The sequence below is a fragment of the Monopterus albus genome, unplaced genomic scaffold (assembly GCF_001952655.1).
Source record: "Monopterus albus unplaced genomic scaffold, M_albus_1.0 scaffold357.1, whole genome shotgun sequence".
In the NCBI taxonomy this organism is placed as follows: Eukaryota; Metazoa; Chordata; class Actinopteri; order Synbranchiformes; family Synbranchidae; genus Monopterus; species Monopterus albus.
This window is the reverse complement of record NW_018128237.1, coordinates 187,843-204,075: the sequence shown is the minus strand read 5'-3', so window position 1 is coordinate 204,075 and position 16,233 is coordinate 187,843. Positions and strand designations below refer to the sequence as shown.

The 16,233-nt window shown below is 41.9% G+C and overlaps 1 protein-coding gene across 2 annotated transcripts in view; it reads left to right on the top strand.

The window, feature by feature from the left end:
* zc3h3 (zinc finger CCCH-type containing 3) overlaps positions 1-16,233 on the top strand; it is a 48,475-nt gene that overhangs the window by 15,332 nt on the left and 16,910 nt on the right. For both annotated transcript variants that reach the window (XM_020625532.1, XM_020625530.1), the window contains one exon: positions 9,482-9,632. In XM_020625532.1, coding sequence (XP_020481188.1) covers positions 9,482-9,632 — 151 coding nt within the window. The remainder of the gene's footprint in view (positions 1-9,481; positions 9,633-16,233) is intronic.

Sequence of the window (16,233 nt, the reverse complement as noted above, 5' to 3'; positions counted from 1 at the left end):
CCGCTCCTCCTGGTTGCAATCAGCACTTTAGTGGGCTGCTGCCAGCTCTCCCCCAGCCCAAAGGGACCAATTAGGGCCTGGCAGCTGCACCTAGAATGCCACCTCGGAATGAGGGGGCCGTGGGTGAAGATGCTGTATAAGAGAAGGGCAGAGAGAGCTAAGGACACACATGTAAACATGGAGAGTAACAACACTTATTACACAACTGAGAGTCAAGAAGAGAGTTTAGTGCGATCATATAGTGGAGAGAAGCTGATGAAGAAGTGTAAGGTGGAATGTAGTTTTGAGTTGCGGAAAGTTTATTTGGGTCCTTGTTCTGAGTATGTGCTGGTCTTCCTCAGAGAGAGGACAGTGGAAGCCCCTTGGCCCCCAGCCCTTAATAAATTGGAGCCTAAGCCGAGAACACACTTGACCGTCGCTCAAAGTGCTGTCTTTCTCCCTCCTGACCTTTTAGCCCCCGAACCCTCAGTTTTCAACTGGTAAATGCTGTGCTATGTTCAGAGCTGGGCTCCCTGTTAGTGAGCTGACCATGGCCCTGGGCCAGAATGAACTGTCAGACATAACTTCTGGAGTTATTCCAGCAGGCCCTCTTCATTACATTACAGTGCCTTGCGAAAGTATTCGGCCCCCTTGAACTTTGCGACCTTTTGCCACATTTCAGGCTTCAAACATAAAGATATAAAACTGTAATTTTTTGTGAAGAATCAACAACAAGTGGGACACAATCATGAAGTGGAATGAAATTTATTGGATATTTCAAACTTTTTTAACAAATAAAAAACTGAATAATTGGGCGTGCAAAATTATTCAGCCCCTTTACTTTCAGTGCAGCAAACTCTCTCCAGAAGTTCAGTGAGGATCTCTGAATGATCCAATGTTGACCTAAATGACTAATGATGATAAATAGAATCCACCTGTGTGTAATCAAGTCTCCGTATAAATGCACCTGCACTGTGATAGTCTCAGAGGTCTGTTTAAAGCGCAGAGAGCATCATGAAGAACAAGGAACACACCAGGCAGGTCCGAGATACTGTTGTGGAGAAGTTTAAAGCCGGATTTGGATACAAAAAGATTTCCCAAGCTTTAAACATCCCAAGGAGCACTGTGCAAGCGATAATATTGAAATGGAAGGAGTATCAGACCACTGCAAATCTACCAAGACCTGGCCGTCCCTCTAAACTTTCAGCTCATACAAGGAGAAGACTGATCAGAGATGCAGCCAAGAGGCCCATGATCACTCTGGATGAACTGCAGAGATCTACAGCTGAGGTGGGAGACTCTGTCCATAGGACAACAATCAGTCGTATACTGCACAAATCTGGCCTTTATGGAAGAGTGGCAAGAAGAAAGCCATTTCTTAAAGATATCCATAAAAAGTGTCGTTTAAAGTTTGCCACAAGCCACCTGGGAGACACACCAAACATGTGGAAGAAGGTGCTCTGGTCAGATGAAACCAAAATCGAACTTTTTGGCAACAATGCAAAACGTTATGTTTGGCGTAAAAGCAACACAGCTCATCACCCTGAACACACCATCCCCACTGTCAAACATGGTGGTGGCAGCATCCTGGTTTGGGCCTGCTTTTCTTCAGCAGGGACAGGGAAGATGGTTAAAATTGGTGGGAAGATGGATGGAGCCAAATACAGGACCATTCTGGAAGGAAACCTGATGGAGTCTGCAAAAGACCTGAGACTGGGACGGAGCTTTGTCTTCCAACAAGACAATGATCCAAAACATAAAGCAAAATCTACAATGGAATGGTTCACAAATAAACATATCCAGGTGTTAGAATGGCCAAGTCAAAGTCCAGACCTGAATCCAATTGAGAATCTGTGGAAAGAACTGAAAACTGCTGTTCACAAATGCTCTCCATCCAACCTCACTGAGCTTGAGCTGTTTTGCAAGGAGGAATGGGCAAATATTTCAGTCTCTCGATGTGCAAAACTGATAGAGACATACCCCAAGCGACTTACAGCTGTAATCGGAGCAAAAGGTGGCGCTACAAAGTATTAACTTAAGGGGGCTGAATAATTTTGCACGGCCAATTTTTCAGTTTTTTATTTGTTAAAAAAGTTTGAAATATCCAATAAATTTCGTTCCACTTCATGATTGTGTCCCACTTGTTGTTGATTCTTCACAAAAAATTACAGTTTTATATCTTTATGTTTGAAGCCTGAAATGTGGCAAAAGGTCGCAAAGTTCAAGGGGGCCGAATACTTTCGCAAGGCACTGTAATGCATGGACACGTAATTACTGCAAAACTGGTTATTACTCCATCACTGCTATTCTCTCATGTCTCTACTGAGTACTTATTCATGCTTGCAGCTAAGATGATGATAGTAACCCAAGGTGGAGATGTGTTCCGTGCAACATCAAAGGCTTTGATTCAAAGCTGATGTGAGCAAGTGTCGAGCACGGAAGGAAAACCGGGACAAAATAGCATCTTTTCTTCAATCGTGCATCAACTTTCGCTGCCATCACCGAACCCTTCCGCTGTTGCTTGGAAGCAGTGGCCAGGACGCTTCTAGCTCCTCCGTTGCAGAGGGGAGGGAAGCAGCCTCTGCCTCGTGCACTGACACAGGTCCGCACACCAACAAGCACAAGGGCCGCCCTGCCTGATCTATTAACCTAAGGGAAACACTTAGGGAAACACTGCAATACAGCAGTGAGGAACCCCAAAACAAAGCAACAGTGCCAAAAAAAAACAATGCTGCCCAGACCCGTTTATAGCCTGCACTCTTGTTTGAACGTTCATCCCCTCTTTCCTTTCTGTCACGCTCACCACAGGCTTCTTACTTACTCAGGCTGTTGACCTCTGTAGTAGGGGGCAGAGGTTCACATCCCTTGTGGAATCTTGTGTTGCTCTTTAGGGATGGACTCACTTAACCTTCAGGTGCCCCAGTCAGACCTGGAAAAGATTTTATGACACACAGTTTTCATTCTGTCTCACCACCAGACATGCACACACACCTACCTACCTACAAACTCTATATTCACAAATAGATGCACATATAATGTATGTCATAATGGCAGCCCTTAAGTGGACAAAGCCTCAGGCTCTTGCTCTTGATGTATCTAATGGGATGTGCTGATGGACAGCTGCAGTCATTATATTTTTGACCAGACATGACACTGTGTGCGACAAAAACATGGGACAATCATGAAATGTTCATGATGAATTACAGATCAGTATTACAGATTTTGCCAGCTCTCAGGGTCAAGGTCAATGTTGAGTTCACAAGAAGTGAGTTGTCATCATGTCTTACTTGCGTTATTGATGTTCTTTATGGCTACAAGAGCATATGGCTTCTCTGGAAACGCACACATAGGGGCTATTATCATTTAATTATTCATCAAGGATGTTGTCAGGTCTCCTTGCATATTGTTCAGTATTTGGAAAAATACTTAGACATAGATGAAGCTTTTAATGTATGGAGATTCTGTTTTATCTTCTGAGTATAGTTTTTGCAAATATAGATCCGTAATGTAATGATAAAAGCTTATCCTGATTACACATGATCATTGCATTATTGTTAAAGCACAGTTATGTGTGGCCCTAAGGTAAATTACAGACCGCTCTAAACTTTTCTAACCCTCCAGGGGCTGGCTATCGTACTTCATGGAGCCGTCCAAAATGTGTTTGTAGCACAGAGTATGGATGTCATATCACTTCTGTTCTTGTTTATTTATTCTGTCATCAGGTAGTTTTTGATTACAATACATTTTTGATCATTATTTGTCTATACTCAGACAACATTTAATATTTGATAATTCTGGGTATTTTAAAATATTATTGGACATTTCTGACAATAAATGGTTTCTTTCTGGGAGGTAGATTAGAAGATTAATACCTTTAATCCTGTATCTACATTAAGTATAAATCTCAATCGAGGAAGTGATCAGCTTAGCTTGACATAATGGCTGGAAGTAGGGACATTTCCAAAATAAACCGTACCAAATTGTGAAGCTCACTAATTAACATATTGCTTTTACTTTTTTTTAATTTCTTTTTTTTATTTACTGTGTACACAAACAGAAATGGCATACATTTGTGTTTGCGCTTGCTTTCCTGTCCCCTAGTCAGCCTGAGGTCGCTCAGGTCAACTGCTATACGTTACAGCTGATGGGCCCCACCCTGAGCGTGACAGTGTTGACATTACCACCACACTGACTCACTGGGCTGCTGATGGCACGTACCATGGGCCTTCTGTGTCAGTATGTGCCCCCACACAGCCATCAACCTGTCAGTCCATGTTAGCCCAGCTTCATCCACACACACACCAGTGGAGCCCCTGTGTATTCCTGTAAAAGGACTGCTACACTTCCATCATACAGAAAAACTTTCTTTAAATATCTTCCTGTTTATTCTCCAGTATCTAACTTGCAGCAAGTGTTAATTTGGTCACGACACGGTAGAGAACTGGAGAGCAATTGATTAATGCTAAGCCATCTGTCTGGCATCACACTTACAGTAACATTAGTTCTCTGAAAGCTGTTCTGTTTTTAGTTTGCAGGAATGACTCGGTGTCATGAAGTGTTACCTATAGGATAGTATGCACACATTTACTCGTGCATCCTTAAAACTCTTAAAATTCAATCAGATGACTGTAATGTTATAGGTATCACTTGTACTGATGAACCCACAGCCAATTATTTTGAACTCTGACCTTATCTGTCACCATGGGACTCTGTCACACTGTCTGGGAGTGTACAGTCATTTTATTATCCTGCGGCACGTTCCTCTGTCCTTCTTAGCTTTTTATATTAAACTTGTTCACATGCAACATCTCCTTTAAAACTTTAGGAGTACATAATATACTCCAATTAGTTACGGGATGCAGTATTTTTAAGACCTTGGAATACAGTTCTCTGTGGTGTAGGGTGGGACATCAGAGACTTTTGACATCTCTGGGTAGCGTGTTAGAAAGTATCGCTGGGTGTCAAACATGCAGCGATCATATTATCATAACCACGGTGGCTTACAGTGAGTTATTAAGTTGTGGTAACTTCCTTGTTAAGTCTGATGTTAGCATGGCACTGCTGTCTTCTGTAAGAGTGCCGGAGCAGTGGGAGTCAGAAGATGAGCCCCAGGAGACGAGAACATGGGATGGCAGGGGTAACGGGTGCTGTCAATAGTAAGATTTATTATCCATCGGGTGTCCCACGGAGGGGGACCGCTGTTTCCTGGAATTGGCAGTCAGGTATGGAAGGGGAGACCCTAAGAGGATGGATGGGTGGTGCAGTGGCCTGTCAACACCCCCAGTCAGAAGGCTGAGGAGAGAGAGAGAGAGAGAGCAAGCAAGCAAGAGCATAGAAGTAAGTACCAAAGCTCTGAAGTAGCAGACAACTTTACTCAAAATCTAGTCCACACTGCTGAGAGGAGGCTCAGTCATCATAGGGATGTGACTCTAGTTCAACAGATCCACTTACGTGATGCTACATCTGTCTCCTGAAGTTGACGAAGTAGTTATGTTAGTGATTTGTCAAAGGTTTTGAGTGGATTCTTCTTTTGGACTAACAGACGAGGATCAGAGTTGTATTACTGAGAGGATAAATGAGGGAAAACCTGACTGAAGGGTTGGCTTACTCGTATTACATTTAGTGGTCTGCAGCCATGAGATTCTAGTGGATTTATTTTCTGAGATTTAGAAATGTGTCAAATTTCTCCATCCACCCCTTTTGTGGCAAATTGAATTTTGTTTGTATAAATGACATTCAAATAATATATCCAATTTATAACAACTTGGGTCTTGGTTTTGTAGCGTTGGCCATTATTTTTAACAGCTTTGATAACATTGTCCTGTAGAAACATAAGCACCGAGACAATCACACAGACTGTAAACAGTATATCATTTTCCCTGCATGATCATCTGACTGAGGTTGGTCTGTAAACTGAGATGGATGTTTGCAGCTGGGAATAATTGTAATTCTTACTCTTCTTTTAGGCTCAATATGTTTGGCGAAGTTTTTATTTAACCCTGTTTGATCATCTGAATGTTGGCATTTCTTGCATTATTGGACTTCTTCTTAGCAAAGTTACTGCATTTACAGATCTCACTAATTAAACCAAGTAACTCTGAAAAGTTATCAGACTTGGATTCAACAAAGTGCAGTTTGTGAATGATCCAGAGGATGCTCTTTCTAGAAGAGATGGTGTTGCAGAATTTCTTTAAATCTTTTTTTAATACTGGAAGTAGGCATACACTAGCCCAGCCTCATTGTCCCAGTATCAAATCAGATGCTTGATGATACTGAGCACTGATTAGATGCTTGTGCTGTCATTTTCCAAAATAATAAAAATTTGTGCATACTTCACTGCATGGAACTCGGTAGAATCATTGTTATGGAAGGTACCATGAATACAGAGTTGGATTCTTGGCCCTGGCTTGAATGTAACTGATACTGGATACCCTTTGTTTTGCAATGACACTTACAGATAAAAAGTCAATCAAACTAAGGAGTAAAAGAACTTGAGCTGAAAAAAATAGTCAATTAATGGATTACTTGAGCAACTGAACATAATGAACTCTTTATTCAGAAATGGATATCTCAAAACCAGGGAGAGTAAAGCTGCATGCATGGATAGATAGCACCTGAGGTTGGTGACAAATATGTTGAACCAACCCTTTAACGTGTGTCTGTGACTAGAAGGCAGGCTGCTTATATGAGAAGCGACGAGTGGAGTGGCTGGAGTAGATTATCTGTGGATTCACAGCAGCGAGTCAGTGAGAGATGGATGGGCACTGTGCGAGCTGCATGTGTCTGCAAACAGCGTCTTCACAGCGCAGGGCGCCACTTCTCTCACTCTCCCCACATAGTGAGGCAGGCCACTGTCAAAGGTCTATTAAGGGAAGATTGAGACCCCAGGTGTATATGTGTGAGTAAGCGTGCATTTTTGTGTGTGTGTGTGTGTGTGTTCACATACTCATTGGTTATGGTCCTATAGGGGAAGATTGAGACCCCATTGCTCCCAGAGCCACTCAAGCAACACAACCTGCAGTGGTTTACAATCAGAGCAACACCGTCCATCCATCCCTGCTGACACACACACACACACACACACACACACACACACACACTTAGGGATACACTCTAGAAGCACAGTTCACTGTAGATGTCATTAAACAGTAGCCGAGGTGGAACGGTTGTGTGACAGCGCTGCGGACATGGCACTTGTCATGATGTTTAGGATGAGGGCTTGGAGGCAGATTGAGGTGCAGGTTGGGGATGCAGGGAGCAGGGTGCTGTAAGAGGTTGTGGGGTGGGAGTCGTGGCAGCACCTTTGACAAGCCCTATTTGTCATCTGCCAGGACACCCAAATAGCTTTGACTGCAATACAGATGGATTGTGGGAGAAAAAGTGACTTCAAGCCAGGCAACTAATCCCATACAAGCCACCACCCCACCTCCACCCATAAACTCTTTTGCTCTCTCTCTCTCTCCTTTTTTTTTTTTTTTCCCTGGACTCTCTTTCATAACCCAGCACACACCTGCTATGCCCACAGGCTGCACGATATAATTGAAATGAATGCCACTTTGATGACAGTACTTTTTCTGATGTTGATATGTAACACAGTCTCACGTAAATATGCAAAATCACATATAAGTGATTTTCAGTACAGACCCAGTTTTGGCCATCAAGAGAGGAGGGGATGAGAGATGCATAATCCACAGTGTATGTGCACATTTGAACCACGCAGTCAGTATTTCAGCAGCCCCCTCACCCCCAGTGAGTCTATCCAGCAGTCTCCATAGCTGCATCTTGGCCCACAAGAGAGCCGAGAGAGAAGGTGGAGTGGAAATTGAATCATTTTATTGTTTGTCACTGCAGCCCTCATGGCCATAGGCTGTTACTGGACACTAATAATTAGGGAAACAATCCTGACAATGGAAAATTAAAGACTTGTGATAGAAAATGAGCTTATTGCTGAGAGTACAAACTCATTTATTGTCACTCTCTCCACTCTTCTCTTTACTCATTAGGTAGAGTGCTGTCACTGAGTGATTGGTAGAGGGGGAACAGGTAGTGCAGATTATAACTATTTCTGGGTGGAATTATGCAAATGAATGAACTGAGCAAATGTTTCAATATTCCACAAAGCTTTTAATTCACATCTGTAAAAGTTTATTTGTTGTGAAGTGTCTTATTCCAGAGGTAACATTGCATAAAATCCACATGCTCCATTTTTCAGCAGTTTGAACCATTGTTTCTGTGGACAGTAAAAATCTTACAGACCAAAGTAAATAGCTGAGCTCTGGGTACATGGTCAAGAGCCAGAAAACACAAGCCACGCCCTAGGTTAGCTGAACTTTTTTGTTAGTTTTTTTTTTTTTTAATTAGGAAAGGAGGACAAAGAAACAGATTTATTAGGTATAGCGGGAGCAAAGGGAAAAGTTGAAGATCATATGTGAGGAGTGTTTGGCGAGGAAAGCCTCATGTCCTTTGACCTTTTTGCCAAAGAAAGGTTTCAGTATGAAGTTGTGTGAGTGTAGATAGGTCTACCAGGTGGGCAGACTAGTTCCCAGGTTCAGCTTTACCCCTCTGTAGTTTTCATCATCTGCCTTTGTCACTGACTGGTTTACACTTCGGCTGGTTGTCTGAAGGCTCATGTCTCTTTTTTTTGACATCTTTAGGATAATAAGGTGACACGTTTTGACCTCAGCCCTTTCTTTGAAATGCAAAATTTTTCTTTTCACACCTAAACGTCCTACTGTGGTACTGCTCTAGTAGTCGAGAGGTTTTGTATGATGGAAGGGGTATGGTAGTTGTAAATGAAAAAGCGGGGTTTTGACATTTAAACTTTTTTGCCACACTAAGCAGTAACTGTCTTATTAACGCTGGGTCTAGAACTCAAATTCTTTGACACAAACCTCTGTGTTATCCACAGTTACCATACATCTTTAACTTCAGTAGAGAGACTCCTGGCTCGTGTAGTGTTTGATCTTAGTAAACTGGTATGAGCTGGGACTGAGACAACCCACAATGCAAATTCTCTTCTTTGTGTGAGTACATCAGCCAGACCAGACCATCATAAAACAACATGATGGATACACAGCCAAACAAATAAATATATAAAAGCACTTAGTCCTTTTTTTTTCTATGCCAATCTCTCTCCTCTTACGCCTCTTCTCTGATGGATCTGTAAAATGATATAACGAATGAGACTTAAAGTGAGAATGAGGGAGGGAGGCCGGGCAGGAGGGATGAAGGCTGCGAGGGAAGAGACAGAGGATTTGATTTATTAGGCTCATAAAAATTCTGCCTTTGTTATTCCCTCTCATTTTTATATGTGAAGCTTATTAAAGAGCACACCTGCCAGAGTCCTGAGACAAACTTGTGCATGTGTGTGTATATATACACAGTTTTATGCATTCAGCATGATGTGTATGTGCATTTATTTGCACACTGACTGGGGATGGAATTCTTGCTCTAGTCTGGGATCGGATTTTTATTTGTGACCTGTGCACTTTGCTGTCCTTAGGTCCCACCTCTTCCTCCCACCGTAGCCCTGCCTCCCAGCGGGTGTTCAGGACACGCTACAAGATGGTGACTCGCCCGGGCTGCAGCACCGCACACCCCCTCCAGTGCAGCCCCGCCTTCTCCTGGAGAGCCAAAAGGATCCAGTCTGCCAGGTGAGCTGATGCCCAACAGAATAACCATGTACACAAAGACAAATGCACACATACACACACCTGCTGCAGGTCTGGGTGTAATGTGTCTCAGTGGTTATTATCCTTCAGTGCAGTGCACCGTCACCGTCGCCGTCATGTGTAGCATGAGTAGAAGGGGTCGGAAATTTATGGAGCTCATTTTTACACAGTAGATAACCCAGAGAATAAACCATTTACACCAGTGTGCTGCTCACATTAATTTCCAGCAGCCAGGACAGATACAGAAAGAGAGAAGGGTGGGTGGATCCATTTCTTTCTCTTCTCCCTATGTTCATTTATCTAACTATCACCCTCTCTGTCTCAGCACTCATCTTTCTGTCATTCTCAGTCAAAATATAAACCACCAGTGAGTGTGGATTTCACAGTACGATGAGCGTTAATAGGGCTGTAGCTAACCGCTAGCTTCCTTATTGGTTAATCTCTTAAATGTTTATTTTTTAATACATTTTGTCTGTTAAATATCATAAAACTGTTTCCAGGCACCCACAGCGACATCCGTCTTTTGCTTGTTTTGTCTTGCAAATAAATAAAAACCAAAAATAAATTCAATTTACTGAACACAGACAAAAGCAGCAAATTCTGACGTGAAGCTAGAGCCAGAAAATATTTAGTATTTCAGACCAATAAACAACATAATAGATTACTTGCTCTCAGTATTGGTTTCATTTAATCAACAAATCAATTCAGCACCAGTTTGCAATTATAGGAATCTCGAGTCTTATGTGACTTAGTTGTACATAATACATATTTTTATCCCTATAACACAGAGAGCTGAAAAGATCTACTTTGTGTGATGACATGTTGTGGTGGGGAGGGCGTGTCTGAGGGTTGAGAGTTAATTATTGTTTACGAGGAGGTCATTACTGGGTGGCAGATGTTAAGTTAATGCCTCATTTATGGCTTTATCACTATGAAAAAGACACAGTACAACAGCATTTATTAACCAAGTGGCTCAGAGCTTTGTTTTCTACAGTAGCTACTTACAGGTTGATTGTGAAGGCTCTGAAGGGTTGTTGTGGTTGGTTTTGATAGTTTGTTGATATGTAGGGATTTAACATGATACTTATGCTGAAGATTGATCTGACTAAACTGTCACACACATCACATGAAGGAATCCCTCAGCAATAATGCAGTGTTATCAATGCAAATATTTTAGATACATTTGTTAAAATTAAACATTTTATTATTGACAGTGTAGTAGATCCTCCATTTTGTGTGCTCTGTAAAGGGTCACTTCATTACAATACACCTTGTGGTGTGTATCCATGCATAATTTCTCCATCATGTCCCAAGATTTGGGCATATTCACAGCTGAAACTTGGGCTTCCTGTTAGTGAGAATCATCTACAAACATCACTTTGGACAGACTTCATATGGGGAGTGTTTTGTGTAAGGTGGTTACAGCTATCTAATTGGCTACATGTCACTACTGGTAAGTCCAAAAATGTTTCACTTTTGTGAATGCCATGAACTGATCCTTTAATTATAAACAGCTACTCAAAATAAAAAATTAAAGCATTTTGTGCATTTGTGTTTTGCATGTGCGTTTGTGTGTGTTGCTGATGGAAGGTTCATTTGTGTAATCCAGATTTGGTGAGACATTTGAGTCCTGGACTGTGGCTGGACTCAGCCTGTGGTGACTTATTACTATTCATTTAACTGCTGCAGTAAATATTGATTCATCAAGGGATTTTCAATTTGAGCCTCTTGACATCTTGTGAAATATCACCAAGTGTGTAGAAGTGAGGGAAGAGATAGGGAGCGAGGGGGACAGGCCGGCTCCCAAGGGACAGTGGATCACCCCTCTTCTTTCTTTATCTGTTTAACTCCAAAGACCCTCCACTTTTATTGGTTTGAAGCTATTGAGTGGTGCCTGAGCTCATACTCTGCTCTTCACTACTGAATGCTGCTTTCATCTTGGGCCTGTCACACCCACTGCCATACCACGCACATTCTCAGCTCTTATCTCCATGCTCATAGCTGATCCCCTCACTCAGGGCCGTGGGCCAAAACACCAGATCCAGGCTCTTGCAGTGGTCAGAGGTTCCCAGTGTCTTCATGCCAGTAGACTGTATGGATTCTAAATGACAGTTATATTGTGTAAATTGAATGTTTTAAAGTTGAGTAGAAATCAAGCTATTCTTTAAGAATAATCAAAGACTCAGATTGTCCACTCACTTTTTTTACTTAAATTTATATGATTCAGCATTTCTTTTTAGACAGTGGTTCATTAAGAAATGACATCTCACTTTGCATGGAAGCCCTCACAGGGGGGAAAAAAACCGCAGAGATAATGCTGGTGGATATGGCTTCACTCAATATCATGATATTATTAAGAATATTTTCTTTATCTTACTCTTAAAGATCTAAGCAGAGACGATGCTTATTATAGACCTTATAAACATTTATAGCATGTATAGGCTTAGTTTTAATTCAGTTCAATTCCATTTATTTGCATAGCACCAATTCACAACAATTGTGTCAGGGCACTTTACATAATCAGGTCTAGGCCTTACACTATATTATAAGGAACCCCCCCCTTGAGCAGCACTTTGTGACAGCAGGGAGGACAAACTTGCAAACTTGCAGCCTTCTGCCTCGGCCGGTTGGCGTGAGTGGATAGAGGACAGCAAAAGAAATGCATCAGGACACAACTGAGACATACGTATATAACATACACACATATACAGTACATACTGTATATATGCACACACATACAAGATACATATACAGTACATACAACACTGTATGTATGTACATATAATCCCTCCATCCATTATCTATACCGCTCATGCTGAATAAAGGGGGGCTGAAGCCAATCCCAGCTGACACTGGGGAAGAGGCGGGGTCCACCCTGGACAGGTCGCCAGTCTGTCACAAGGCTGGCACGTAGACAAACAGCGTATACACTCTCACTCCTAAGGGCAATTTAGAGTCACCAGTCAGCCTAAGCTGCATGTCTTTGGACTGTGGGAGGAAGCCAGAGTACCCGGAGAGAACCCACACAGGCACATGCAGACTCCACACAGAAAGGCCCCGAGTCGGCCAGGGCTCAAGCCCTCTTGCCGTGAGGTGACAGCGCTAACCACTGCTGTGCCACCCACAAAATATAATATTAATTATTGTATACACTGTATGTGTATACTAAACACACACGCGCACACATTTACATACATAACACCATACAGTCATCAGCACTGTTCCTTATAATCAGTCAATAATACACAAATGTGCCAAAGAATGGGAGAGAATTTAAAGTTGTCTAATGTCCAGAATGAACCTGTCTTGCTTTTTTACTTGGCGAATCCTTTTTCTTCTGCTACAGATCAAACTCGATGGGCAGAACAAAATAAACACACAATGCCTTTACATTTTGAAGAGGGAAATAAAATCAGTGTTCACACCACAATAACCAACCAGATAAACCCTCTAAGCCTGCCTCCCTCTCTACACTCCCCCTGCTCCCAGGCCCAGAGTAAGTGAGCCCCCCCCAACCATCCTGAGCTCATACCCGGTGCCAGCCGTAATGAGCGTGTTTGGTGATTTAGTGCTGGGCCGCAGTTTGAAGGGGAGGTGAATCGGCTGCAGGAATTCAGTATTTCAGCCCCCGCCACCAGAAAATAGATATAATCTCAAGATTAACTCCATTAATAGTAGCAGGAGTTGAATTAAGAAAGCTGTAAAGCATGCACGCCGTAGGATAAATTACAGCCCACCCCTTCCTTTGTCTCTCACACAGCTTCTCTGTTTTCCTCTCTGCTGTCCCTTCTTTAATTCTCTACGACCATGTGTTTACATTGTCACTGGTCTTTTCTGTTTGCCTTATCTTTTTAATAGTTAATTTAACAAGAATTTTGTACCACATCCTACACAGGACTCTCGTTGAAGTTAGATTTTTATCGTCAGTTTCTCAACTTCCACTTACCTCTGTCTTCTGTTTTTTATTTCTATGTTAATTTTAAAGGCCCCAACATGGCGAGACACCTCAACCCCAAATAAGTATACTATTTTTGAATGTACGCATCTACACGCACATACACATCCACACGCTGGGCCTCGTCGCTCATCTCCTTTAGTGCTTCAGTATCGATCAGTACAGGATGTAAAAGACTGGCGATAGAGCGAAGCAGCACTCCTTCTTCTTCACTTCTGTGCTCCTTTGCCTGCATTCACTCCCCCATTTATCTGCTTTTATACTGCAATTCATTCATTTACTCATTACTTATCACATTATTCATCCGCCTGTCTCTTTCAGTTGTGTGTTATGAGCCTCTTCTGGTGCTGTTCACGTTGGTCTACACAGATATTGTCTGGTTTGCCGGTTAATGTCATTTCCTCAGTTAATAGGGGGTTTTGTTCTTCACAGTCAGCGTGATACGTAATGACGTTGCTTTGGTTTCCTTTAAGTGCCTGAAGAACAGCAGTGGTCCTCACTGTTGGAATTAGCCAGATGACTGTTTTTGCTGTGCTCGGTTTCAAGGGTAACTGTTTCCCAATATGAGCTTACTAATGCTTGGGTTGCAGACAAATAGACAAGGGCAGCATTATTCTGAGCAGCCGTGCGACCCTCCAAATTCTTTCCTGCCACTAAAACAAAAGTCGGATCATTCATCAACGGTGCTGGTAGTGCTGAATCGCGCTCTCCTTTATCTGTGCGTTGTGTGGTCACAGCAGTTCATGCACATGTACCTGCACACACACTCACACACATGCATCCAGGCTATCTCAGGGGAGTTTCTGTGTGCCCTTGCTCCCTTCTCTGTTTCTTCCTTTTTCCCTTCACATATATTTTTTTCTTTTTTTGTGGAGTTTTTGTTCTTTTACACTGACCTCTAGTTTTTCTGTTTTGTAACACAATTAAGTCAGGCACTACACAAAGTACTTCAAGGATGAAGCACTCAGTTTATTAATCCATTAGTCAATTAACAGATACAATGTTTAACCAACAAAATATTAGATTTATTTGAAAGCCATTTGTTAAGCAAAAAGCACTAAACATTCTCTGGTTCTTGAATGTCATTGTACAGTACTGTGCAAAAGTCTTGGGCTACAGTTAGTGTTGCCGTTTTAGCAAGGTTGTCATGAAAATTTATATTTATTTCTCAGTCTCCTTATTAAGATATAACCAGAACAAAACAGGAAATATGCACACAATATTAAAAAACAAAATTTTCTGAATAAAATGGCTTCTACAGTCCTATGTCAGTATTTTGTGTGACCTCCCTTTGCACTTCCATGTTTCACTGAAGGCTGCACTTACTCTTCCACTTCTCTCCAGCTCTTCTTCTCATATACCATCGACAAGCAGACCCGAAAATGTCAAGCTTCGATTCATCACTCTATAGTCCACTTTTCCACTGATCTTCATCCAAGTCTCTGCAAGCTTTTGCATATCTCAGAGTTTTCTCCCTGTCCTCTTCTGGAAAAAGTGGTTTCTTGGCTGCCGTCCTTCCACAAAGGCCGTTCATGATCAAGCTTCAGACTGTGGACAGGTTGGCACAAGCGGCATGTGCCGTTTTACATGGCGTATTCAAATGGAACAGAAACCACGTTCATCCGGCACAAACCAGTACTGTGCCATTAGAAGACTTGTAGCCATGTCATTACCCTGCTGCAGCTCATCATGGCAGACAGTCTGGACATGGAGAGAAAATTTCTTTTACATGGTATTGCCCTCTGATGGTGTGATCCTTACATTCTTCACTGTTTGTTTCTGCTTCTCCTCCTCTCTCATTACAGGGAGATTACCTTATTGCGTAGGTAATCTGCTCCCACAGAGGCAGTTTTCACTAATGGTGTTGGACCTGAGGGTATAAACTCATTCACATGGCTCTGCCTCACATTGGTCCAGTGATTAGAGTGTGCGCAGTCAAGCAAAACTCACACTCAATTCTAAGGACTGGCTACATTTATGCACAAATGAGGCAAACAGACTTGCATAATCACCAGCCAAAAATACTGACGTGTTGTACCATATCTGTGCTTATTCCTTTCTGTATTTTCACACCCCTTTCATGCATGAATTATGAAAGCCACAGTCAAGATGTTTTTCCTGTGTTTTTATTACTCTTTGAGCATAAAAAGAAAAAACTTTTCTCTCTTTTTTTTTAATATTTACCTGCAGTTTTCAAGGAGTTCTTCACTTGTCCACTCAGGTGGACTGCATGCACTTGACTTTGTAACTGAAGAAAGAATTTTGCAAAACAGAGAAAAAAAATCATATGTGAAAATTATGAAATGATATTTCAGATTTTGTTACTGTTTTATACAGTGGGTACGGAAAGTATTCAGACCCCCTTAAATTTTTCACTCTTTGTTATATTGCAGCCATATGCTAAAATCATTTAAGTTCATTTTTTTCCTCATTAATGTACACACAGCACCCCATATTGACAGAAAAACACAGAATTTGACATTTTTGCAGATTTATTAAAAAAGAAAAACTGAAATATCACATGGTCATAAGTATTCAGACCCTTTGCTCTGTGACACTCATATTTAACTTAGGTGCTGTCCATTTCTGCTGATCATCCCTGAGATGGTTCTACACCTTCATTTGAGT